Source organism: Falco peregrinus, chromosome 8 (assembly GCF_023634155.1).
Source record: "Falco peregrinus isolate bFalPer1 chromosome 8, bFalPer1.pri, whole genome shotgun sequence".
NCBI lineage: Eukaryota > Metazoa > Chordata > Aves > Falconiformes > Falconidae > Falco > Falco peregrinus.
Genome location: NC_073728.1, coordinates 58,973,491 through 59,000,891, shown reverse-complemented (window position 1 = coordinate 59,000,891; position 27,401 = coordinate 58,973,491). Strand labels below are relative to the sequence as shown.

General features: G+C 47.0%; 1 protein-coding gene across 1 annotated transcript in view; it reads right to left on the bottom strand.

The window, feature by feature from the left end:
- FAT2 (FAT atypical cadherin 2) overlaps positions 1 to 26,117 on the bottom strand; it is a 46,539-nt gene extending 20,422 nt beyond the window's left edge. Inside the window, exons 1-10 of the mRNA XM_027778814.2 lie at positions 22,778 to 26,117; positions 22,009 to 22,323; positions 15,096 to 15,157; positions 13,939 to 14,250; positions 13,071 to 13,281; positions 10,492 to 10,631; positions 8,432 to 8,707; positions 7,764 to 7,974; positions 2,735 to 6,787; positions 292 to 488 (exon numbers count right to left, since the gene is read on the bottom strand). Of these exons, the coding sequence (XP_027634615.2) occupies positions 292 to 488; positions 2,735 to 6,787; positions 7,764 to 7,974; positions 8,432 to 8,707; positions 10,492 to 10,631; positions 13,071 to 13,281; positions 13,939 to 14,250; positions 15,096 to 15,157; positions 22,009 to 22,323; positions 22,778 to 26,087 (9,087 nt within the window). The 5' untranslated portion in view covers positions 26,088 to 26,117. The remainder of the gene's footprint in view (positions 1 to 291; positions 489 to 2,734; positions 6,788 to 7,763; positions 7,975 to 8,431; positions 8,708 to 10,491; positions 10,632 to 13,070; positions 13,282 to 13,938; positions 14,251 to 15,095; positions 15,158 to 22,008; positions 22,324 to 22,777) is intronic.
- Between the last annotated feature and the right edge of the window lie 1,284 nt (positions 26,118 to 27,401).

The window sequence follows — 27,401 nt, the reverse complement described above, 5'->3', positions numbered from 1 at the left end:
TACCCAGGAGGCTTCCTGGCATTGTTTATCTCCAGAAATTATCCTTCATAATGTTTAGGCGCTCACTTACTGCTGGCAAACATGCTTGGAGGCTAGATTTAATGTTCTTGCTTGACATGCAGCTTAATTAAAATTGCTAAGCATAATCAAAGCAAAAAGATCGTGTGAGAAGAATTATGACAAGCCAAACCCTCTTAACATGCTCTTTCTGTTCATTCTTCCTTGCTATTGTGTTCTCTCCTTCCCAGGTGCTCCTCTTGTGCCCCTGATGCCCCAGGACAGATGTCTTACCTGGCCACACTCAGGGCTGTTGTCATTGATATCCAGAACAAAAATTTCCACTTCGGTGGTAGCCTGAAATTTTCCATCAGAGGCCATAACCTTGAGGAGATATTTTTCTGTATCTTCTCTGTCCAAAGGCTTCTTGGAAGAAATTGTCCATTCGCCCTCAATCTGGTTAACGGTGAACTGTCCCAGTACATCTCCTTCTAGAAGGGGGCAGGAGGCACGGAAAAAAGACATTTACCGAGTGCTGAAAATCAGATGAGTTAAGGAAAGGGGATATAGGTGTGCCCACTGCCGGGCCCTTGGGACACCTGAAGGACTTGCAGTGGTGCCACAGAGAGGGCGTTAGTGTCATATCTGGCAGGTGAGGAGCATTTGGTCTGCTTCACTGCATAGCTGAGAAATACCCTGCTCGTTTCTCTTACTAGCTGTTTGCATATTACACTGGAAGGAGGAAACTACTCCTGATTGCAAAAGTGTCTCGGTAATGTTCTGCAGGTGTGCATATTCATTGCCTCAAAACCACATCGTCTCACTTTCCTAAAGTGTGTCAGTCTTTCTCGGTGCATGTTCCTAAAGGGATCCGAGAGTGGCAAATACCCTGCAGACATTGCTTGGATCTTATTGTTACAGTACCTGTGTAGTTGTACTCCCTTTTAACCTACAGATGTATTTAATATAAAGCTACACTTTCTGGGGCTACTTTTTGATTTTGTAAGAGCCAAACAATGACAGACAGGTAAATCCAGACTAGGCAGGCTCTCCAGCCCACCAGATTCATGCCGCTCCTACTGATATTACACAGAGTAGCTTTTGAATGGGGTGGATGCTGACCCTGGAGAATCCTTTTCTGGCAAGGAGCTGGTGTCCTCTGCTGAACCCATGCAGCTGGGCAGAAGGAGGGAGCACATTAGGTAAGGGAGACAATGAAGAGAGCTGGCTCCAGGGCTTGTTTGTGTTAGGCTCTGAAGGGCCTTGCACAGTGGGGTAAATTACATCCACTCTCTTTCTGCTTTTATTTGCACTGCGGTGATGAGGTGGTGAATCTGGAGGTGCAACAAGACCTCTGCTAGCCCTTCTTCTGATGCTGGGAGACTCCAGCCCATGTTCAGATTTAGTTTCTCTGTGTTTAAGGTCAATGTGCATGTGAACAACAGGAAGCTAGGCTCTGTGTTCACCTCCTCCTTTCTTTTGCTGCAGCACTCTGCTGCAGTTGTATTTCTGTGTTTATGGCTAGAGTTTGACTTATGCTTCTAAGTACATAGCAGAAATGTATACATGTATTCACCAGTAATATAGCAAGCATTCTCTCAGGTTTAAAGCAGTTGGAAGTTACTACTACCTTTAAGATGGCAGAAGTGCAAATACATAAATGGATCGAATCTTTCCTCCCAAAGGTTTGCAAATACCTAGGTATGCCATAAACCAATTGAAAGTACCAACATTCCTCCCCTGTTTTGGATGGTTACAATAATAGATAACAGGCTGCAGCATGATCTGGCTAAATGTTTTGACCCTGAAGGGTCCTCGTTTGAGTTTGCACAAACATTTTAATTTGAAGTATCTGTTCCAGGTCTGAGGGAGACCCTTTGGGGTCAAAAAGTACCGTAAAATCAAGCTTCTACTTGTGCCGATGCACAACAAGCATTCCAGTATAACTTTTTTGCTCTTCTACAGCAGTGGTTAATTTCAGTTGGCACAGCTGACGTTCCAGGGGTGCGAGAGTCATCTTTAGTATTTCTTGTTAGCCAGGAGTCTCGTTAAGATTGACATGAAAGTCTCAAATATCCACCAGTTCTTCAGGGTGGTTAACTGCAGCCTTGTGAGGTCTACTTGTTTGTTAAGTCAGGGTCACAGTGGCATCATAGGAGACACATTTAATATCAGGAAGTTATGCACATCCTATGTGCACAAATATAGTTATTAAAAATACAGGCAGGCTACACATAGGTGTAAACTGACTGCATGGTTTGCAGGAGAAAAAGCTGGGTCAAAGAACTTACAAATACAGATCACAGTATCTATGTGTGAAAAACCTTCCTTCCTGCTGTGCCACCACTTCTATCCTTCTCGTAAGTATTAAAATTACAATCTTGATTATTCCTCTGTTAAGAAAGTGTAAATAAATATATCTACAGTACTGTGTAATTACTTACATATTTTATTTATTTATTTCCAAATAAATAGGACAATTTGGTGGTGAGATAGCTATTATAATGATAATTCCACCCACTGCAGTTAGTTACTAAAGAGTTTTGGATACCCCAGACTCATTTAACTGATGAATCCAGCTCATGACAGAGCTCGGGCTTCATCACCTGCGTCTTATGGGACTGTCTGTATAATGCTATTTCGGTATTAATATTCTGTAAGACAACGTATCAAATCCTCACTTTGAGATGATAGTCTATTTTTGCTCACTGAAGATTTAAAGTCAGGAAAAACTCACCAGTTATGTAGCATGTGACCCGCCGGTTCTGCTCAGAGATGTCTGCATCGATGGTACTCAGTGTGACAACAACCTGCCCTGGCTCTGCGTTCTCAATTACCGATCCTTTATAGAAATCTGAGGTGAACTGTGGAGCATTATCATTTTCATCAGAGACAGTGACCTCCACCAGGGTTTGGGAAGAGAGCTGGACTTTCCTGCCATGGTCAGTGGCCACCACATAAAACCGGTAGATCTCCTGATCTTCGCAGTCCAACTCTTTTAGTGTGGTGATCCACCCACTCTCACCATCAATGGTGAAGAGTCCTCGGAGGTTGCCAGATTCTGCTTCCAGACTGTAGGTCACCTGTCCATCACTTCCCATGTCCTGGTCATTAGCTGTCACTTGAATGACTGTGGTTCCTGATGGCATGTTCTCCATGACAAATGCTTTGTAGGGATCTGCCTCAAAAACGGGTCTGTTGTCATTGACGTCCTGCACTTGGATGTTCACAGAGACCAGAGAGACCAGGTCAGTCTCCTGATGTGTGCAGTGAGCCATAACATCAATCTGGTACCACTTGGTGGTCTCATGATCCATGGCCTTTTTGATTTTCAAAGCCCCTGTTTGTTCATCCAGCGTGAACACCTCATCTTTATTACTTTCTGTAGTGGTTCCCTTCACCAGGCTGTATATGATGGGATCCTCTGCAAAAGCTTTGACTGAGCCTATTTCTGATCCCTCTGGAAGGTCCTCAGATGCAGAGAATGTATAAAGGGGCTCAGAAAACCTTGGCAACGTCACCTCCCTGGGGACAATCTGAAGATTCACTGGGAGAAGGGAAGTCCAGTGAGGGGGTCTGCCATCTTCAGCTTTCACCTTGAAGTTAAAGGCTCTGTTTTCCAAACCAACAAGGCTCTCTTTGACCTTAACAACCCCAGTGGCAGCATTGATCTCCACAAGATCTTCTGCCACATCTTCCACAGAGTCAACGGAGTAAATGACATCTGCATTTGCACCTTCATCAGCATCATAAGCCAGTACCTGGATGACAGGGGAGCCTTTGCTTACATTGGACTGGATAGACAGCGTGTATTCAGAAGCTTTAAACTGAGGTGGGTTGTCATTCTCATCTGTAAGGATTATTTTGACAGTGCAGAATGCCACCTTCCCACCCCCGTCCTTGGCCATGACTTTAATGGCAATCACTCTCTCTGTTGAATTTTCCCTGTCCAGTTTTTGCAGCGTGGCAATACAGCCTTTATTGTCTATGGAGAACTTCTCATGGGCAAGTTTATTTATGATGGTATAGTCTATGGTGCCGTATGGGCCACCGTCTGGGTCAATAGCCAGCAGTTCAATCACTTTGGTACCTATCTCAGCATTTTCTGCCAGCTCTGCCTCATACACATTCTGCCGAAAAGAGGGGCTGTATTTGTTGGCATTTGTGGTATTGATATACACGGGCACGGTGCTCTTGAAAACTCCATCTGAAGCAGAAACTCTGAGACTGTAAGATGACTCCAAGTCCTTTTTGCAGCGGTTGAACATGGATATTATTCCAGAAGTGCTGTTGATAGTGAAATGCCTGTTGTCATTGCCTGAGAGTATCACGTATTCCAGTCGGGTGGTGTCTCCGCTATCGGGGTCCAGGGCTTGGACTTTTATCACGATATGCCCACATGTAGCCATTTCACTCACCTTGGCTTCATACTGAAGCTGGCTGAACTCGGGGGGGTTGTCATTGATGTCTGTCACATCTACAATTACCAGGGCATCACTGCTAAGTGGAGGCATCCCATGATCTGCAGCTCTTACTTTCATGCGAAACTGCTGATTTTTTTCATAATCAAGTGCTTGAGCAGTTGTTATTTGCCCTGTGCTGGCATCAATATTAAAGAACTTGGTAGCATCTGAACCATCATCCAAGATCTGATAGGAGACCACTTTGTTTCTGCCTGAGTCCTTATCAGAGGCAAAGATCTGGACGACAGGGGTCTGTGCTGGCAAACTCTCCGAGACAGATGCTGTGTAGATGATCTGGGAAAATATGGGGGGGTTGTCATTAATGTCCTCTACCTCCACCTCTACTCTGGCTTCTGAAAAGGATCCTAGCGCTGTGTCTGTGGCTCGAACAGTGAAGGTGTGTTCTGTCTCTAGCTCATAGTCCAGCTGGCCTGTGACAGTAAGGACACCGGTTTTGAAGTCAGTGCTGAAGAGTTTCAGGGAATCTTCTTCCACGATGTTGTAGATGAGGCGCAAGCCTTCAGGGCTGCGAGCCTGTATGTGGAGGATAGATGTGTAGAGGGGGATGTTTTCTGGCACCTTCACTCGGTAGTACAAACTTTGGAACAGAGGGTTGGATTTGTTCCTCACACTGATCACAACCTCCTCTTCGGCACGGAGGGGAGGCTCACCTTTGTCCTTAGCAATGACTCGGAGGTTGTATTTATTTAATGCTTGGTAATCAAGAGGCTTCTTAAGGGAGATGTCTCCCAGGTAGGGGTCAATCCAAAAGTATTTATAGTCCTCTGCAAATGAGTAGGTAATGGCTCCATTATCCCCTACGTCTTTGTCTGTTGCTGACACCTGAAAAAGGACGTCACCTGGCTCTGTGCCATCCTGCACCGAGGTGTAATATGGCACATTCTCAAACTGCGGTGGATTGTCATTGACATCCTCTATGTAAACCTTCACTGTGGCTTGGGACACTCTCGGTGGTTTCCTATTGTCCTTCACTTCCACAGCTACCTCGTGCATGTCTTGTGTTTCGCGGTCGAATTTCACACCCTTGGTCTGGAGTACTCCAGATGCCTGGATCATTTTGAATCTTTCCTTTCCATTCAAAAGTGAATAGAAAAGTGGTTCATTTAGCTGATACCCCTTGACCCCAAGGACAGTGAGAGTCTTCTCATCTGTAGAGTTCTCCATCACAGTTACTGTATATATGTCTTGATCAAATTTTAAGCCAGTACCTTGTGCTTGAGTTAAATTTAGCTTAACCAGAGCAGTACTTTTATACAAGCCATCACCAGCTCGGACCGTGAGTTCACGATAGCTTCCCAGGCCAGTGGTGTTAAGAATGGAGATGAGACCTGTAAGCGGATGAATGTAGAAAGCATTATCAAGGTTCCCTTCCACGATGCTGTATGTCACCTCTGAATCTGCATCTTTTGCCTGCACTGACAAAAGCTCCATCCCTGAGTGGGCAGGTAGCAAGACAGAAAGCTCGTAAGTGTCCTTGAAAAAGACTGGAGGTGAATCATTCACATCTTTAACATGGATTGTGACTCTGGCCGGCTTAGACGCAAATAAGCTGGGACTTCCACTGTCATGTGCATGTACACTGAAGTGGAAAACTGGGGTAAGCTCATAGTCTATATCAGCACGACTGGTCAGCGTCCCTGTGCTGGGATCTACTGTGAAATATTTCAGTGCCTCCGGTTCCAAAATCTCATAGACCAGCAGAGCATTGGAGTCTTGATCAGCATCTGTTGCATGGGTCACAAGGGGAGAATTGCTTTCATCCAGAACCATGCTTTGTGATGGAGCGTTCTCCATGATCCAGCCAACGAAGGAAGGCTTAACGAAGATCGGCACATTGTCATTCTCATCTATGACATAGATAAGTACCACTGTGTCCATAAATGCTCCAGCCATGTTGGTGCCACGGACTTTCAACTGGTAAAAAGATACCTGCTCAAAATCTAAGGTCTTCTGAGTGGAAATAAGGCCTGACTGGTAGTTCATGGAGAACACTCCATCTCCATTTCCATCTTTTATTTCATAGCTGACTGGTGACAAGCTTGTGGCTGAAACCTGGATCAGAGGAGAGCCAACAGCAGTGGTTTCACTGATCTCTGTGATGTATTCGGCCTCTGGAAACTTTGGAGGCGTGCGCTCAGAGGGTCTAATGCGGACATGTACTGTAGAAGAATCTTTAAGCTGGGGGAACCCCTGATCTTCTGCCTTTACAATGAGAGTAAATCGCTCCTGCCTGGATGGGTCCAGTCTCTGGGCAACTGTAATAATTCCAGAATAAGAGTCGATGCTAAAGAAACCTTCCCCGTTACCTGCAAGAAGAGAAATTACAAAGTGAAGAATACAGACACCCTGTTGGTTTTGGTTTTCTGAACCTCTTTTCCATAGATGGTCCTGATTTCAGGCCTAATTAACATCTGTTTCTTTCACTGGGAGGCAACGCTCTCCATTAATTTCTAAATAATTTTAATTCTAAGAAAAATGAACTCATTGAGATCTATGAACTAATTTTTAAATCAATCAAAATGTAAATTAGAGATAAACATCCTTCTAATCTGAGCATATTTAGTGGTGGCAGAGCACGTGCTTGAAGCTTTTGCCTCATGTGCAGAACAAGGTTGCATAGACCGTACTAGTTCCTTCAAGCCCTGTCATGCTTATAATTACCAATACTTCAGGAGCAATTAAATTCCTTAGTCCTTGATCTAAATTGCAGTGAGAAAGATGGAGCAAAGGATGGCTTGTCTCCTGCAAAGAATTTAGCTGCTAAATAGGCAGAGTGGCACAGCCATAAATATTTGTTTTAACCTTTAAAGTGAATGACAAAATACTTGCCCACTGAGCTTGCATGACCCAAACCCACCATCAACCAGTGCTGAAAGGGTTCTCGCTCTTCCTCAAGGATGTATTTCTTGGTAGAAGTGGTGGAAGTGATGGTGGCTGTTGTAGGAATCAGAGTACTTTTGTCTGACAGCAGCTGAACAGGGAGCCCTCCCTCAGTTCCCATGGATGAGAAGAGCAAATTCTAAGTTGTTCTAACTCATCTAGTCACATTTTTTCTTAGACCAGTGACTCAACGCTGAACTGTCTTCTTAAGGAAGGATGCTAATGTTCTGTAATATGGAAATTACCTGCTCACTCTAGATTTTCTCTGGATTTTAGAACTGTGCAGCCATTTACTGTTCTTTGCAACAGCTAGAGAAAGCTGGTCAACTGTTTGGTCACCGGCTAGAGCACAGAAATGCAGGCACGTTCATACCCTAAACTATCTTGTTGCACAGCTCTCACCTGCCTGAAGGGAGTAGTGGATTTCAGCATTGGCTCCTTGGTCCTGATCAAAGGCTCTGACTTGTATAACTTCTGTGCCCAGCACTGCTGAGTCCAGCACTTCTGCTTCGTAATGGATGCTGCTGAACTGTGGAGGGTGCAGGTTGCAGTTCTCCACATGGATGATGACTCGAACGAAGTTCCTCTTGATGGGGACCTCCTGGTCTCGCACCTGAATGACCGAGGAAGAGCAGGTACGGTCACACTCAGGGAGCAGGCAGCCTTGCCTGCAGCAGGCTTCCAAGTAGCTCGTCAGGACTCTTACAGAGGGTGGGGGTTTTCAGTGGTACCAACCCCTTGGGTGGGAATGAGCCTGCAAGTTTCAGCACCAAAGCTCAGCCTTGAATTTCAAATATTAACAATTATTCACTGTGCTTTCTTGTGTAAGAATACAGTGGCTCTCCAATGAAATCAGCAGGTGATGGGTGCAGCCCATAGTTGAGAGGAAAGCAGGGTTTTACCTAGATTTCTCCAGGATGGCTATACAGTAAAGGTTAACATCCTGCTTTCCTCTTCCCTGTTGTTCTAGACAAATCCTCCCTCAAAGACTAGAACCAGTTTTAATTTCTCCAGCGACCCATATATGCTGGCCAAGCCGATGGACTCAGCAGGGTTTGGCTAGGACTCACCATCACTGTTAGGGTGTGCTGAGGCATGGGCTGGGAACTGAAGCCTTCTGCTGTTGTGAGGACCCCACTGCTTGGATCCAGCTGGAAAAGTCTTGTGCTTTTGGGGTCCACGCTGCCATGGATGGTGTAGATGAGCCCCTTGCCTTTGTCCTTGTCTGTTGCACTGACTTGAAGGATTTCCCTCCCCGAGGGGGTATCTTCAGGAATCCTCACCTCGTAATGGCTCTCCAGGAACTGGGGACGGTGCTGGTTGATGTCAATCACATGGATAAATGCCTGTGGGGGAGACAGCACAGTGAGGGCTGCAGAGACGTGGGAGCAACTTGACTTATTCAGCCATGTAAAGTTGCAGCTACCAACCCCTCTTGGGTGTAGCTGCGCTCTGAGCCTTGTAACCGCCACAGCTTTCCAACTCCCAGGGCTTTGCCATTCATGGTGACTGGGAACCCTTTTGGCCTTCTCCCCAGGAACTCCTGCTGTGCCTTCCCTTAGTGATTTTCAGCTTGCTTCCTCTCATTTTTTTTTAAATCTCTCCAATCTGGCAAGCCATTCAGACTGAGCGTGCCTACACTTGGCACATGGGGAAACCGTCACAGCCTGCCACAAAAAGTATCAGTTGCTCATCCACGGTGCCAGCTTTGCTGGCTGGTGCCTCCACACTAGTCTTCATTAATTACACGCCACAAAGCTGACAGAAGGGGGGACCTTTGGCAAAGGAAGGGAGGGGCTGGCCTGTCTCAAGAGCAACATGGGGGCAGGGAAGGTATGCAAAAGCAAAGTTTTTGGTCCACGCTTCTTAGCCATATCTTCCCCTCTGCATTTAACAACAAACCCCTGTGAATGGCCTGCCTGAATCCTGCCTGCAAAGTCGCCTAGTTTCTTGTGTTTGGTCTCCTACCCTGGCTGTCCTGACCCCCCTACTGATGTGTTCATGGCATCTTAGGAAGTCCCAACCAAGTGTAATAATTAGCTTCCTTTAGCAAACCTGAACATGCCATGGGTGCTTTGCACAAGCAGGTTTTTTGACATCTGCTAGTGCCTTGAGTGCCAAAATAAACGTAGGGATGAGATGCAAGGTGGCAGGGAATGCACAGCAGGCAAGGTGGGGCTTTGTTTGTTTATTTGGAACAATACCTGAAGATAGTTGAGATAGATAGCTGTCCATTAGCATTGCGTTTCACAGGAATGGTAGTGTTCCTCACTCATCATCCCCACAAACCTCTGCAGTGAGTTTCCCACGATAAATGTCACTGAGGGGTGACTCATGTTCTAGGTCTTCCTGTGCAGTGAGGGCTGGGTTTTTTGGCTGCTGTTTATGCGTGGAGAAAATGGTTGGTGAAAGCTCAAGCCCTGAATACCCTTCCTGAGGGTAGGTAAAGATAGGCAAATCTCCGCAGCCATTTTAACCGGGGCTCAGGGAAATACCTGAGAGCAAAGCGTCTCCTTTTGCCAACACTTGCTTTTCATGTGGCAGCTCAGAGGACACAGCATTCTCTGTAGTTGCCCCACTCGCCCCCTGGACATCAGTGCTGATATGTTCTCAGTGCTCTGCAGACTTGGAGCAGCCCAGGGGAGGGCTGACCTCACCTCCTGCAGATGCATCTGCGCTGGCTTTGTACAGGTTAGCAAGTGCCAAGAACACCCCTTGATACGGTACTGTGGTCCCACACCTGATCTAACCACATATGCATTTCCCTCATATCTTAGCATGTTGTCCCAGCCATGTTGTAGTTCAGCCTGAGCAGCTGACAGCAAATTGAGGTCTTGAGAGTATGAACTGCCACCCCAGCTTGGCTGGTGGTATAGCCGTGTCCTTGTGAGCTGGCTGTGATCAACAGGAGAGGCCCAGGCTTTCCTAGATCATTTTGGTTTCCAACCACATAAAAAAATCTTAGCTTGGTACTTAGGAAAGACCTGGGTCACTGTGTAATGTAAGATCACAGTGTAAAGAGATTCTTGTGCCTGGCGCCTGATCCAGAGCTCAGCAGGGTCACAGGAAAGATTCCCTTATCGTATACTCACTCTAGATGGGGTCTCTGCTAAAGAAAATAAACCATTACCTGGGTTTTGATGGTAGTGGACCCATCAGTGACTTCTACTGTCAGGTTGTAGCTTGACTTCTTCCTTGCATCGAGGGGTCTTGCAATGACCATGCTGCCTGTACTCTTCTCAATGTCAAAATCCATGTCATCATCGCCACCTGGGATAGGGGAGAGACGAGAGAAGGAAGTGGGGTGCAGTTAAAGTTAGATTTCTATCTGAAGCAAGCTGCAGGTGCTTGGCAGCCTCTGCAGGGGAAGGGATTCTAGGAGCTGCCTGGAGATCCAAAGGAAGAGGATGTTCCCTCCAGACACCATATACGAACCACACAAGGAGCTCATGCCCGGCTGCAGATATGTGGCATGCCAGGCAATATAGCTTGGATGGGGATGTGTAGACATTCGGTCTAGCTGTACCTCTTTGGCCGCAGCTAGACGGTGGACAGTGCCATAGGTGAGGTTTCTTCCAAATCGGGAAACTCAATACAAAATGTGATAGATGGACACAGGAGGCAGGGAGGACATGAAGAAGCTGGACAAAGAGGTAGTCACAGATGGTGACAAAGGTGTACGAAAGGGAAGGTGAGGGGAATTAGAGAAGAGGAGGAGGAGAGAAGCGGAAAGGATGCACATATGCATATGATGTCTTGGCTAGATTTGCCACAGGCACATTTGAGCATTGATTTATTTGCACAAGGTCTCCAGCTATGCAGCATCACAGGCTTAGCATGGATCAGGGACCTGCAGGGCTGAGCAACACTGTTGCTGGCTTCCAATTCAAGGTCACACTGTGGGCATATCACTGATGGTCTTCATTGCCACGGCTGGAAGCCTGTGAGCTACCTGAAGAAGCCCATACTTGAACAGTTGGGGAGGCAGACGGTGCTTCCAGGGTGAGCAGAGCCTGTTGTCTCCAACCCAGATGGCTGCATGGTGCGGGGAACCGCAGGCCAGAGCAGCTCAGCAGCAGAAGGCTGTCCCTCATGCTACTGCTGTGCAGCCCTGGCGTGGCAGCTCCTTTCTCATGCCTCACTTGCTGATGGCCTGTTAGTTCTCTATTGCACATGAAACACCGCTATGCTGTTCTGAGACAAGGAGAGGTAGAAGCACTTTTCTTCAATATATCCCAGGTCTCAGCTTGTCCCTTCCTGGCTACTGGATGCTCTGGATTCTGCTTTATTCTCTTACCAGTTGGGAAAATCTTGGCTGATTATTAAATTACACATTTTCCCCGGTGGGAGAAATGGGTTGCCAGCCATCCGGACCACCACTTTCTTGCTGGGAAGGAGACAGAAAGAAGCAGAGACAGAGGAAAAGAGAACCCATGGATGCCTTTCTCTGAGAAAAGAGCTCTCTTTGCACAGTGCCAAAGGGAAAGAGGAAGCCCAGGGAAGGAAAGAGCTTAAGAAAGATGCTGCTTTATCAGGGTTTTTGCAGACATCATCAACTGCAGTGACAGAGCCTTTGTGAACTGGAAAAGGCGAGTGTTTGAACGAGGTGCTGAAGGCTCCTGGATCTCTGCGTTGCTTGGTTGCCAGCTATCATGATGCTTTGCTTCCCTAGCAGGGAAAATGAAATCCTGTCCTCTTCCACCGGTATAGAAACCAAGAGAGCCTTGAGTAGCACTTGGTGCACTAGGAACTGGCAAAGATGAGGTTGAGCATGCACAGAAAGCACTCAGCAGGGAAACAATGGGATAAAATTCAGAGGAATATACCGTTAACTCTGCAAACCCAAGCAGACACTAGTAATGCCAGATAAGCCTTGCACTGATACTGTCTGCTCCTGATAGCACTGTATCTGTTGTTGCTTAATTGTATTTATACACCATTATCCCTGCCCTAACATAGTAAGGGGAAGAACTAATAACTCACCCAATTAAGGCTTTGTCTGACGAGGGCAAGCCCTGCAGGCAGTGTCAGGGAAAAGCCGTGCAAGGCAGATAGGGGCACCACTTCAAAACACCAAATTACATGAGCACAATTGGCCCTTGTTTGTAGGACCAGTTCTGCACACCTGCTGTCTGATGCGTCTCCTGGGGTGACAGCCCATGTCCCCTCTGCCCTAGCACCGTGTGTCTTAGAGGAGGCCCTAGAGATTCTTCATGACATATCTAAGTCATCCCTGGGATGCTTGAGGTGGGAGAGCCCCACCAGTTAGGTCAGACCAGCTTTTTGAGGAATCTTTCCCTCTCGTCTCCCTGCAGAGACTATGGGCTCAACAGGGAAGGAGAGGTGTGGGTGTCTGCAAGACCAGCCAGACACCTGGATCCTTGCAGGCTGTTTTACCACAACCAATGGTGTCACTCGATTCCCAGGAGGAGCTGAGACTGGTATGCCCTGCCTTTCACACTACATCAGAGAACACTGACAAGTCCCAGAATGTCACTTAAAAAGTGTGTTAGATAATTGCACTTGGCACCAGAGTCCTTGGATGAGCAGCTTTGTCTATGGTTGTTTAAGCCTTTTGGTGTCTGTGAGAAAGCACCTACACCTAAAGCAAACAAATTCATCACCTCAGGCACGCAAGTGCTGAAAGCCAAGGGAGCTGGGGCAAATGCTCCCTGACACCACTGCCCTGCTTTAATTTCTGTGTCTCACCTGTGATATTAAACCACACTTGGCTGGGGCCCATTTCAATGCTGATCACTCCCACCATATGGTTCACAGGATCAGTTTCCATCACGGCAAAGTTAAAATGGGGTTCGTCGAAAGCTAGTGGCTCTGAGGAAGGGCCGGGCCGGGAGACCCAGCTGATGTGAAGCCTCACATGGGAGGAAAGTGGTGGGCTGCCGCCGTCTGTTGCCTTCACCTGCAGGGAAATGCACATGCAGTCAGGGAAAAGGCTGTTTTAGCCTGTGGGAGCCCCATCGGAAGCTGCTTCTCCCACCCACCAGGAGTTTCAGGTCTGAGTGTGCCTCAAATCCCACAAAACAACTCTTGACCCAGTGGCCAGTGCTCTGGCTGCTTCCAAGATAGAGCCACGCAACCCAAATTCCTCTTGACCATCAAGCAAATCTGCCAAGCTCGATCCACAACCAGAGACCTGGACTGCAAGCCTTGTTGCAAGGACCCACAGAGTGTGGAAGAGCTTTAAATCTATAGCCGAGCCCCATGGCCTGACCAGACTGCCACTTAGAGGCACCGCTGAAACCCAAAGACCATTCAGGTTTGGGTCCACATCCATATGGGATCATGCGTCACTGTATTCATCTCTGAGAGTGGCTCGGACAGTTAATTTTAGATTTATCCTGCATTTTTAATAGCTTATTACTTTCTGCATTTCCCATCATTCCTTCCCAGTTTCTTTCCTTGTAACCCAAGCCTGTCTCATTCAGGCTGTCCTCTCACTGCTGCATTTTCTCCATCTCTTTTCTTCTTTTAACTTTTCTTTTGCTGCAGCCTTTCCTCTCTTTCCCTCTCGACCCATCTCTTCCCATTGGCGCTCTCTGTTTCCCTCTACTCTCACCGTGAGTATGTTGTATTCAGAGGCAGGAAAAGCTTTCCTAGAGAACACCATGCCGGTTGTGGGGTTGATGGTGAATATCCCTTCCTCCTCCTCCTCGATGGTGTAGGTGATCTGGCTGTTCTGGCCCTGGTCACGGTCCGAAGCAATCAGCCTGTAGACAGGCAGTGGCATCTCCGAGGCATCTCGCTCGGGGAGCTGCACCATGAAGAGTTTGTGGGGGAAACTGGGAGGACTGTCGTTGGCATCCAGGACTTGTATCACGACTCTGCTGGTGGACTTCAGGGCTGGCTCTCCATTGTCAGAAACAGCCACCTGCCAGAAAGCAAAGGGAGTAAGTAGGTGACAGAACTCTTTGTCGTGACTCACGGCATAAGCAGCCAGCCTTCATCCTGATGGGCAATGACTAAACTAGGGGTTTTGTGTGGATCTGCATTTCTCTCTCGGAGGTGTTTTTAGAGGTATCGCTCCTCTCTGCAGGGTAAAATCTAGTGGCTGTAGCTGGCATGGTGTAAGGCTTGTGCATGCACAGGGAGATGCGTCTGCAGGACTCCTGCTTGCAGTTGCTCCAGGCAGTGGGTCAGGCTGGTCATTAGGGCTCACACAACTGAAAACGTTTGTATTGACATGGCTTGGCAAGCTATCACCCACCCTCACTTTGCTGTGCCTGTGCACGCTCCCAGCATGTTGCATTACAGAGGGAAATGTATTGTCCTCGATCACCCTGATGGGCTTAAACACCTGAAGATCCCTCTACTGTGAATACACGTAGCTCAGAGCAGCTAAGGGTGGGGGCCAGTAAGACAAAGTTACAAGCAATATCTGATACGATGAGATAAATGATGGTGGATTTCTCTGGCTTGCTCTTTTCCCCATAACTTCTTGTCCATTCTGCTAGAGGACAATTCCAGCCCTCTTCCTGCATTCCCACAGCTTCCAGAACAGGACTTTTGCTCCAGTCTTCAGTAAGGAAATAATAAACCCTGCAGTGCTGCTGCAGCTGTTTCTTAGGGCAACACACACCATTTAATTAAGTTTCCCAGCAGCTGGGAGCTGATGGGATGAGATTCTTTCTCTGTGCTCCAACTTGCAAGGAAAGCTCTTTGAGGACTTAATACACTTGTAGGTAAATAAAGCTAATTACAATCATCATTACCCACCTCTAGGATATGTTCAGCCTTGTATTCTCGATCCAGCTGCCGTAAAGTTGTAGAAATCAGTCCTGCCAAGAAAGAAACCCCTTGAGCTCCAAGACAGCGTCCGAGGAAAGCCAGGGCTGATCAAATCCCCACGTGTCCCGCATCAGCCCCCCACCCACCTGCACTGCTTCAGATGCCCTTTGTGATGGGAGGAGAAAGGCATACACCCGCAGAGGGCAAGCGGTCCCCTGGCAGTATAAATCCCTGTGCAGAGATGCTGCTCTCACTCCTCTGGCTACTGGCACCACAGAGGAGGGGGGACACCTACCAGATGAAGGTTATCAAGGCTGGAGGACCATGAAAACAAAACTTCTCTTATGTCTCTAAGTAAGAAACATTCTGCATGCGCTGGCACAAATTTGGCCTCTTAAAAAGTCTTGATGCTTTTTTCCCTGTGCTGAACCTTGCTTTTCACAATTTACAGTGTTTGACAAAAGTTTGTCCTCTGTCTTGGGAAATACCCTCTCTTCTACTGCCAGAACAAATGCATTCAGGCTAAATATAAGGTACCCAGTTGATAATAATGTTGGTATATTATTTAAGCCTTGCTGAGAGACAGGATGAATCCTCTAACAATTACAAGATTTGAGTGATTTCTAAAAAATACAAGTAAGTTTAACCACAGGGAATAGGTTGGACACAGGAGGGAGGAATTGTGGCTGTAATAAACCAGAAATTAAACAAAATCATCAGAATTGCCTCTTTTTGGCCCATCAATGACTAAGCTGAGTAAATGCAAGAGTGGCAAGGGTGGAGCTGAGGCTTCTGTTTCCACATCTGGCTTGATAATAGTCCTTATCAAGTGCTTTTGGGGAAAAGCAGCTCTAGACCATTTCACAAATGCTTTACAGATTACAGAAATTGTGTATATATTGCAAGATTTTCTGTCAGTCATCAAGTCTGACCCCTGTGAGTGTTTTTGTCTGTTCTCCACATCTCTTGCTAGTAGCAGTCGCTGTTATCATGGTATTTATTCCTTGTGAAGGGAAGTCCTGCTCCCTTGCACAAATGAAAGGCAGGGTGAGTTTTCCTGATCATTGCAAGCAAAGATACAGACTCATGCTACTCTGGGAAATGCTTTGCATGGGAGGCAGTGTGCATTTGCAGTGGTGTGGGCACGTGTACTTGTGCATCCTGAAAGACTTGTAAATTAGAGTTGCATGAACACATTTCAACTCTCATTTCTGGTCCAAAGCCAAAAAGTTTTAATTAATAGTATTGTTTTCAGATGTATCATACTTTGCTGTATCGCTGCCTGAGCATGATAGGCAGGAGAAAATTTCAAATGGCTGCAGGAAACACTGGGCAGCTGAAGGAGGGAGTAAGGAGCAGCTGCTTGGAACCAGACTATTGTTAACCGTTCCCACTTGCTCTCTGGAGCAAGTATTATTCATATTTGGCACCAGCCGCTGCACTAAACATTTATTTGATGCCTTTACAATCATGAATCAACACTCCTTAATGTGTTATGACAAGATGATTTGAAAGACCATTTGCATGTATGTAATGGATTTTTTTTTCTTTTCTCTCGTCTTCCTTTTGATTTCTCGGCAGGTGAAGAGGACTCAGCAGTGGCATGAGAGCACACTGGCTGAGGAGCTTTTGACCCTCTCCCAGGCTTGTGGGAGACTGTAGGGCTCCAATAGCAGCAAAACTCTTGATGTGCATGGAAATGCTTTCTTAACGGGGATTTAAAGGAGGAATTGCAGCAGTGGTTCACTTAGACCTCTGATGCTCCTGTCCATGCTGCCAATAGGTTGGCTAGGACAGGGGAGCAAAGCCTAAAACTCTAGCTGCCTCAGAGGATGATTCATAATTTTGGCTTAACAAGCCCATAGGACACAGAGCTAGATACTGACAGCACAGCCACCCGATACTGGTCTGCACACCAGGGATATTTCTAGTCTATTGGATTTGCAAAATTCAGTTGCAACAGACTAATACCTTGTTTGCACTTGGTCACTGCATGCTAGCTGATGGAAAGTAACTTAAACCACTCTGAAGTGATTAGTTGGATTTGCCTGGTCACACCCTGAAATTCTTTCATGACCTAATGATAAAAATGAAAGAAAACAGGATCATAGCTGAGCTTTCTAGAGCTGGAGAAGAAGGACTGCAGTGAAGGCAGATGAACTGGAACTTAATGACTGTCTTGAAGGTCTGTACCATCGAAGATGCTCAGATCTCCTGGGGACTAAGAGCTGACTCGACTCTAATCACAGACCCGTACCGTACCGCAGCTGGGAGCCTTACCAGATGGCATTTTTGGGTTTAGCTTCATATCCTTTGTGCCACAAGTCGAAGGGTTGGCCTCTCCTCCTGACCCCGGGCAAACTCCCTCTGTCCCTTACTCTGTCCCCAGTCGTGGCTCCCAGTTCCCCTCTCCAGAGGCAGTTACCACTCTGCCTTGAGATCAGAAAGCTCTTGTGGTTAACAGTTCATCACTCTAATTCCCGTACGGAGCCTTGGTGCTGTGTGGCTGCCAGGATGCATGAACTGCCAGCAGTGTTCACACGGTGACTGAGCACCCTGAGACAGGGAGACGGGGATCAGACGTGGTGCTCGAGAGAAGCCAGCTGGAGTTAATGGGTATTTTTATTTGTTGCTACTTGGTTATACACCCTGTGAAGCCAGAGGGCTGAAATGGAAGTGGAAACTGTTATTAAAGGGGAACTGCTGTCAGCTTTTGTGGCCTGGGGAAATAGTTCCTCAGTTCTTTCTGCTGCCCCCTACAAGGGCCTGGGAAGTGCACGTTTAGTTTTTAACAAGAGTGTTTTCCGTGTGCATGTGCACGTGTGTGAGTTATCAGTACAGTCCCAACCTTGCTGGAAAACACCAACCAGCCCATCCCATGGGACTTGCGATTGAGTGGGTGTCTTTTATCTGTGTTCTTGTGTGCGGTCCTGAACGTTTCTGCTGAGTCCTACAGAGACTGAACAAAACTGTCAAAGGTCCTAATTGCAACTGGCCAATTAGCCAAGCTCTTCATTCACCTGAAGGTCCAGAAACAATCCCTTGTGCTGCTTGCATACAGGCAGGCACAGACTCTGCTCTGGCAGCCTATCTACACACAGCAATGGGAAAGGGTTGTCTGCAATTCTCCCGCTTGCTGCCTGGAAAGGGGAGAGAGGAAAGCTGGTCGTGTTGGAACAGGAGCAGCAAAATTAACAGTGCATTGTTGTCAGGGAGCAAAAAATAATAATAACTTCTGCTGGCAAGAGCAGGGCTGGGGTGGAGGTTGCTGGCCCCCTGCCCTCGCTGCAGGGAGGAAAATCTAAGATAGTTAAAATAGCCAGAATCAGGTTTGCAGGCACTGGGGCTTTCACAAGAGCCTGAGAAGGGAAGAGGTTTTTCTCCTGAAATCCTCTTTCTGTTGCCTCACTGTTGATTCCATTTCACCTTCTCTTCTCTGTTCTTCCCCTCCTCCCTCCTCCCCTATTGTCCTGACCCCGCTTTGCACTACTCCACGCTCAGCTGGAGCCTGCAGCATGCTGGCTCGGGGAGCAGCGGTGCAGCCACCCCTCAGGTGCCATGAGCAGGCTGTGTCTGGATGGCCTTCCATGCAGAGAAATGCAGGGAACAACAGCCATCCTGGGGAAGCCTGTGGACACTAACACAGCAGGAGAAACACCAGAAGAACAAGCACTAGACAAGAGCGGGAGATGAATGGACCAAGGTAAAAGGATTCTCCAAATAGCCTTTCAGCAGGATGAATGGCTTCGTCCTGACTCTTCCTACCACAGCCTCCCAGTTCCTCATGGTCCTGTCTGGACTGGAACCCCCTGTACATCAGGTACTGCAAACCCCGCACAAAACAAGCTGAAAATTTTCCAGTAAAAGAATACCCCAAACACTACTATCTGCCCATCTCTCCATGTATCTATCTCTCTGTCTCCCACAAACACTGCTCTGCACCAGCTGCCAGGGCTGGAGAGATTCCATTGCCGATGGCAGAAACCTTTCATCTCACTGCACAGTTTTATTCCCTCTTCTCATTAGCCTTTCATTTATTTTCCCTCTTTTTCTCCACCCTTTTTAGGGAACTGAGAGCTGGAAGATGCTTAGAGCCCTTCTGTGGTAGTTCAGGGGAGCTGGAGGAGCCCAGCCCTGCTGGGGGACAGTTATCACAGCTGTTCCTGTCTCCCTGGAAGACCTCAGGAGGACAAGTCAAGGGTGTAGATGTGCCTGTTGTAAATCAGGACCTTAGTTCCTATTAGTGCATGGGATGAGAACAAGCTTCCTCCTCCAGGCCCTCTGCCAAGGGGCTCCTGTCAGGAGTGCCCTGCCTAGGAGAGACTCAGGCTGATCTCTGGTCCTCTCGTGCTCTGGCTTATTTCAGTGCCAGTGTGACTTATTTGTCCTTTTATGACAGTGTGGCATAGGAGAAGAGGAGAAGTCTTGATCAGAGTCTTCTCTGCACATAGGAGCCTCCCTTCTGGTGCAGGTGCTGGAGGAACTCCGGACACATGCAGGTGATCCTGTCCTTTGCTTAAACCATGTGGCAAAGAGCAGCAGCCCCTGTGCCTTCCTCTTGAAACTTCAGTGTTTATCACTGAATGATGTGACAGAGATTCAGCCTCATTACAGCTAAGCAGCTCTGCCTACTCAATCTCTTTTGATGTCATAGGATTTGGGATTGACCACAAAAAGAATATTAGCAATATCCGGATCATATAGATCTCTGGCATTTCAAGAACTGAAATTTTCTGGGTCTTTTTGTGATCATTTCCTCTACATAGTGAAAGAAGAGATGCATTTATTGCATTTGAAAAAAAAAAAAAAAGGACATGTCCTAACTAAAAATCCAGAATAAACATCAGTGGCCTAATAGCACTATAGTGCTCAGATACTTGGAGTGTTTTTTCTCATGTTCAAATGTAAGTCATTTTATTTGCACTGCACTGAGACAATGCTTTTTTTTTTTTTTCTGATACAACCCTGCACTGATGTGAATAACCAGGAACTGAAAGACCAGCAGTTCATCTTCCAATGCTGCACTACCAGGCTGAGACCAAAGATTATATTTTAATTCTACTTAATGGAGCAACTAGCATGCCCTTGTCTGCAGAATGAAAATATCACAGGGTTTCCAATAAGCTGCCTACAGCCCCGAAATTTAGACAAGCTGTGATATTCTTTCTGGCAGTAGTAGCACAATGATTTCTCTTTAGATATTGTAAGATGAAGATATAAACTGCTCAGTTTATGCCAATGTTTGCAGGCAATTATTTGTTCTTTTGGGTAACATGCAAGCAAAACAACGGATAAGTGAATCCTCATCAGGCTTGGAAGCAGGTCCTTAAACAACCTCCAAGCTCAGGGTTTAAAGAGACCTCCAGCAACTGTCCAAGAGATAAGATCAGCTCATGAGTTTCTTACAGGACTGACAAACTTATCACTCTTCACATGCAAATTACCTGACTGTGGAGAGAGATGGATAGGAGATGACTCATACCCGAGAGCTTTTTTTGTCCAAGATGGGATTAAAGGGTTCGCTTAGAGGTGGGGTGTCTCATCAGCAAACGTTCAGATTTTGCCAGTGTTGCTTATTTTACCATAAGAGACGACAGCCTTGCAGCTTGGCTTTGTAGGGCTGCACTCCCACTAGGGTCGAAGTTTTGCCTGCTGCTTGCAGCACAGAAAAGGCTGAGTTTCCTGCAGGGTGCATGGGTGCAAGCAGTTGACGGGGCCTAGGCTGGTGTCCTGACAGCTGTTTCTGGTCCACATCCCATGGAAAAGGCAGTGGTCTTGTAAAACAGGGCCTCTGAAGGCATCTCTCCATGGAGCCCTGCATTTGCGTGAGCTGTCTGTGGGTCTGAGTTGTGCATAGTTTGGACTGTGTGGGAAAGCTGGATGCAGAGCAGTGCCCTAACCTGGCTAAACAGCTGGGTGTAGCAGTGGTCACAGCTAGCTGACATCTGCAGGTGTGCCTATATGGTGCCACACAGAGACACCCTATGAATCTCTTGCAACCAGAAGGATTTCAGTGTTTCAGCCTAACAATTTCTTTCTAATCATCCCCGCCCCTAGCCAGCTGCAGAGGACTGCCAGAGACCATTACACCACAGGTAACATGTAATTGGGAGCTACATCAGCCTTTTCCAATACATGCAGCTCCTTTCTCATCTGAGAGCAGGCTTCTATCCTGCTGCAGTAGGTGAACTGCTTTTATCATCTGCAGGAGATCAAAGTCGTGCAATTAATCCTCTCCCATACTCGGGCTCTGTGCCCTCCCTTCCCTCTTCTCCCAGGAGCTGGTGGCGTGAAGGGCTCGGGCTCGGCACAGCCTGCCTTGCCAGACTGGCCCAATGTCAGCTCTGCTGGGATAGTTTGAGGAAGCTGTTTACACAAAACATCAGCGGGTTTTTGATGGCTCTGAAAGATCTGGTAATTAATCCTGAGATGAAAGATACAGTCTAGGAAGATGGCAGAAGAGGCTTACTACACTTAGAACACTAATAGTGCCAGAGAATGGGTGGAGCCTTTAAATGCAGTGGGATTCGTTTCTATTAATCCTGCCTTGGTCTGTCTCAGGAGCAGATCGTCACCTCCAGCAGGGTGTTTCCTGGCTCAGGCTGTGCAGTAGGGCAGTTGTTTATAAGGGGGAAGATTAAAAGTGACTGCTTGGCTCTGTTCAGGGCTTTGCAAGTAGCATGTTTGTGTCATTCTAAGAGCCATCTGGATGCAAATAGCAGCCCTCAGGTTGAGGGTTTCCATCCCTAGCCTCCCCACATGGTGTATTTGGAGACTGAGACTTTTGCTGCAGAAGGAAGGTGTGACAAAAGCAGCTGTGTGGGCTGTTTATATTGAATATGCAACATCCTCTGGGCACTTGGAAACCTCACAAACAGATGCTGAGTTAGGTCAGTCTTACCTGTAATGAGGTTGATGGTGAAGAGTCCTTGAGGATTTCCAGTTAGGATATGAAAAGTCAGTTTTCCCTCTGAGCTAAAGTCTGGATCTAAGGCATCAAGCTGAAGGACAGATGTGTTCGGTGGGGAATTCTCCATCACAGAGGCATAGAAGACAGGTCTGGACATCTGAGGCGGGTTGTCATTGGTATCGGTGACTTCAATATAAATTTCAGTCACAGAAGACAGAGGAATTGTTCCCAGGTCAAGGGCCAGCACTGTCAGCCAGTAGTGAGACGTTCCTTCTCGGTCGAGTGGTCCTGTAGTCCGGATGGTGCCTAGAAGAATGACAGAAAGTGCTTGTGAGGGATTTAAGGAACTCAGACCACTTTGGCCTTAGTGCCAGACCAGTCTGTGTCTCTAGTCTGCTTCCTGGCCTTTGCTGCAGACAGAAGTTCTTGCACCAACCTTGTATGGCTGTGAGATTGTGTGGAAGGTGAGGGCTTGCTTGTGCTGAGGGTAATCTGGCACACAAGTGAAAGAGAAGACCTTGGTATTTTGGGGGAGGACAGATATTGATTTGTCATTATTTTAAGGAGACAAACCCTGCTTGCTCCTCCCCAAATGCAGGGATGCACATTGTACATCCCTGCACAAGCAAGCAAGGTCTGAATGCATGGAACTGTGTAAAGAGAGAGAATACAGAAATGTTCTATTGGGTCAAAGAGTCAGGCCAAACACAGCACGTAGTTTAAGCCTTTAAGGTACACCATTAAACTAAGCTGCCATTACCTGTGTCCTTTTCAATGAGGAAGACAGACAGGCCAGTGCCCTCTCGGAGGAAATATTGAACCTCGCCATCTTTCCCCTTATCAATGTCTTTTGCTGTGACCATCATCACTGATGTGCCCTCAGGACTGTTCTCCTGCACCCAGCCTTTGAAGACAAAGGAGGCAAAGCGTGGTGGGTGCAAGTTCTCATTGACATCAACGATGTTCACTTCCAGGTGACAGAGGGAAGAGCGAGAGAAGGGCTTCCCACCGTCACTGACCTGCACAGTTAGATTGTAAGAGTCCTTCTTCTCATAGTCCAGCTCCTTCTCCAACCGGAGTGCCCCGGTCAGCTTATCCACATGAAACATCATCTCCTCATCATTAATGAGGTTGTACCTCACCTCACCCCCAGAGCCAGCATCTGGGTCAAAAGCCTCCAGAAACAGGAGAATGGTTCCCACAGGCAGGTCCTCCGGCACCTTCACACTGTTGAGGGCTGGGAGGCATTGTGGAGTGTTGTCATTTACATCTTCCAGAGTCACAATGAGATCTGTAACAGAGAACAGCTGGTAGCCGGTTTTGGGCTGGTCCCTAGCTTCTATTTTTAGCACATAGCAAGGCCACAATTCTCTATCCAGGGCACCTGTAACTGTCACTTCTCCAGTGACACTGTTAATGGCAAACTTATCAGTGGGGGTTAGGAGAGAATATTTTACTCTCCCGTTGTCATCTGTATCAGCATCTTCTGCTTTCAGTTGAGCTATTGTTGTCCCTGTTGCTACATGTTCTGGTATTGCCACCCAGTAGGCACCTTGTGGGAATTTAGGAGTGTTATCATTGGTATCCAACACATTCACAGCCAAGAGTTTCCAAGATGATTTTTGTGGTGTGCCAAGGTCGTACACAGTAATGTTAAGAATGTAGAAGCTGGTTCGTTCATGATCTAGAGGAGAAAGGACTTGAAGGAGACCTAGTTCCAGGTCGATGGTAAAGCAACTGTCATCATTTCCATCTGAGATCACATAGACCAATTTTCCATTAAAACCAGTATCGGGATCAATAGCTGAAAGGTCAGCAATAGTTGAGTTGATGGGAACAGTCTCTATGATATCAATAGATCGTGGAAAGCCATCATCAAACTTTGGAGCGTTATGGTTTATAAGATGCAAGTTCAGAGATGTTTCATCATCCTGCCCGTGGCCTTGAGACTGAGACTCAATGGAGTGTATGATGGTTTCTGTCAGTTGTTTCAAGACTCCTGTTTCCTCACACTGCATTTTGATGGGGACACCTTGGCTGACCACAGTGATATTTACAGATGTTGGCAAAGCGTAGTTCTCCCCATCTGTTGCAGTTATTTTCAAAGAGTAGAAAAGAGGCTGTTCAGAAGGAAGATCTTGCAGAGGTATTCTAAGGGATATTACTCCGGAGATGGGATTCAGTTCAAAATGTTGTAACTCATTGCCAGACTTGATTTCATATTTGATGTGCTGCAGCTCATCACTGTCAATTGCAGAGACTGTGGCCACAGGGTTCCCAACAGGAAAATCCCGTGGGATGGTGCCACTGCAGCTCGCCTTCTCAAACACAGGAGCATTGTCATTGACATTGCTCAGCATGAGGGAGACGTACACCTCTGTTTCATGGCGGAAGGGTGAGCCCCAATCTGATGCCCACACTCGCAGATGATACCATCTCTGCATCAACTCATAGTCCATTGACTTGGAGGTGGAAATGATGCCAGAATAGGGGTCAATGACAAAGGGAACTGGTTTCTGGTTGGCTATGGAGTAGGTGACAAAGCCATTGTCTCCTTCATCTTCATCTGTAGCCCTTACTGTTAAGACACTGGTACCAGGAGGAACATTTTCATCAAAGGCCCCACGGTATGAAGACTGACTAAAAGTCGGAGCATGATTGTTGCAGTCAGTGATGTCAATGACAACAGTTGTGGATGTGTGACCATTTACAGTTGTAACTTCAAGTTCAAAATGAGACTGCTCGTGGAAGTCCATTGCTTTGACTGTAGTTATCAGTCCAGTGTGAGGATTGATTTTAAAGCTTGTGCTGTCAGGAGTAGGTCTCAAAATATATTTCAGATTTGGGAAGACTGGTGTGATCTTCACCATAACAACCTGGCTTCCAGCTGGGGAAAATTCACTGAGCTGGACCCGGTACACTTCTTGCTCAAACCGGGCAGAGACATACTTGGAGGGAGGTATATGGATAACTCTAATAGGAGAGAACAGTGGTGGCTTGCTCTTGTCCTTGGCTTGCAGACTGAGGTTGAAACCAAATGGGTAAAGTAGCCAGTTGATCTCTTTGGTTGACACAATCAGGAACTCAGTGCTCCCAAAGTAGGATTTGATGGCTTTGAAATGTCTTCCTGGATCTCCATCCACAAAGTCAACTGAGTCTATCCCTGTTTCTGAGTCACCACTTTCTACAGACAGAGTTGCATAGAGAAAGTCTTCGGCTGAGTCAGGTGGTGTCACCTTCACCGAGGAGATAGAGGGAGGTTTCCTGGCAGATGGCTCCACTTGGATCATGAGACTAGCCAAGTTCCCAAAGCCATTTCCCTCTGTGATCTTTCTCATTCTGTCCACAGCCAACACCTGCAGGTGGTGCCTGCCTCGATGGGTGCTGTTCAGCCTGCGTGTGGTCATAACAGCTCCTGTGGTGGGGTGGACGGTGAATAGGTCGGACTTGGTGTTGAGGGCGTAATAGAACTCGGCGTTCTGGCCAGCATCAGCGTCAGTGGCGCTGAGGATGCTGACAACTGTTTTCAGAGGAGTGTCTTCTCTGATGGACACTTTGTAGGAGGGGGGTGAAAAGAGAGGTTTCAAGTCATTTCTGTCCAGAATGTGGATCAAGACTTTGGCCCAGGCTTCATAGGCAAAGGTGCTCTCTGTGGCCTTGATTATTAACATATAACTGTCTTTGACCTCCCGGTTTAAAAGAGCTGTGTTGCTGCTCCTGGTTCTTATTCTCAGGAAGCAGAAATCCCCAATCACATGCTCCTCTGTTTTAAAGAGACCGGTGGTGTCTCCAGAAACTATTCTGTATCTGATGTCCCACTCAGGGTCTGTCTTGTAAATACCCATTTTGACGTAGCTCTCCACATAGGTCTTGGGGGCTGAATTCTCGTAGATGGTGGCATTGTAGAAGAAGTGGGTGAAGTGCAGAGGGGAAGTGTTGCCTTTCTCACAGCTCGCCTTGCGGACCACACAGTGCATCAGGAAAACAGCAAAACTCAGGAAGTGCCTCCTGATAGTGACTTCCATGGTGTGGTGTCTCCTTGGGTCCTGCAGGTGCCAAAGGAAGAACATTGGTAATTTTTATTAAGACCACTGTGTTAGAGACAAAGTCCCCATGGGCTCAGCCCCACCTCCTTGCTCTCTCTACCCTGGCCCTTGGTGATGCAGTTGTTGGCTCAGCTCTTCTTCCCTCTGTCCCAGTGAGACACCTGTTCTCCCACATTCCCATGCTCGTTCAGATCCATTCATTTTCCTTCTGTTTTTGCCATAGTAGAGGGCAAAAATGTGAAGAGCCATGCAAGATCAGGCTGACTTCCTATTCTGCCGGCGATCTTTCCCCTCCTTCATTCTGCCTTCTCCCTGGTCAAACAGCATTTTTTAACTCTCCACGCCCAATCCAAATCTCACTTCTGTTTCTCCATCCTCCCCTTTCCATCCCAACTTCTCTCTCCACACAAGTTCTTGCAAAGTGTTTTCAAAAACCAATATACAAACCGTGATTTGATCTCTCTCCCCATGGCTTGTCTTCTCTCTCCTTTCCCTCTGCTACAGCAATCTGTTTTCCTTCCCCAGCAGAGATGCCCAACAACTTAGGTCCTAGTCAATTTGTAGCTCAGTTACTGCAAAGTTCTTCTGATTTGTGGGTCTGACCCTGGGTGCTTCCTCTCCATGGCTTGAAAGAGCAGATTTCTAGCAAGACACTTTGACCATGTCACCCTCAGCTGCTGAGGAATCTCTCTGGTTCCTCCTCTCTCATGGCAAAGCCCCAGGGTCAGGATTCCTGCAGAGGATCTGCCGTCCATGACCACCTGCCATCAACTTCCTTCTCTAACAACTCCTGAACATCTGCGGCTCCGTGATTTATCTCTGTGAGCAAGGTGTATCAAAGAAGGAACTTGGGAGCAAATACGTGATTAACAAGGATGGAACTATATTAGCAAGCTTTGTGGAGCTTGTTAAAGGATCAAGGCTTGTTCTTTTCAAAAGCGAAGTGCATGCTGCTGTGTGTGCATTTAGGGGTTGAAACCAGGGATAAGCTAAATATAGGTGCATATATTTCCCCTAGATATCCCAGGAGATCTTTATCTAGAACTGTTTCTTCCTCTTTTATATTTAAATTATGTATCAAGTACCTGCCAGTCATTTGGCACCTTCCTAATTTAAACAGGGAAGACTTGTTTTTCCAGACACTTTTTCAAGACTCATCTCTTTAAAAGCCAGAACCAGTTCAATTTATAAGTCAAGTCGAATGTTAGGAACAAATTATCAGAGTCTAACAATATGTGTCATGCTCTCTCACTCAGATACCTAACTACTGATAAATACAAAGCTGTAAATTTCGTACTTCCTTGAAAGCCTTTTTTCCTTCATAAATAGATGCCAACC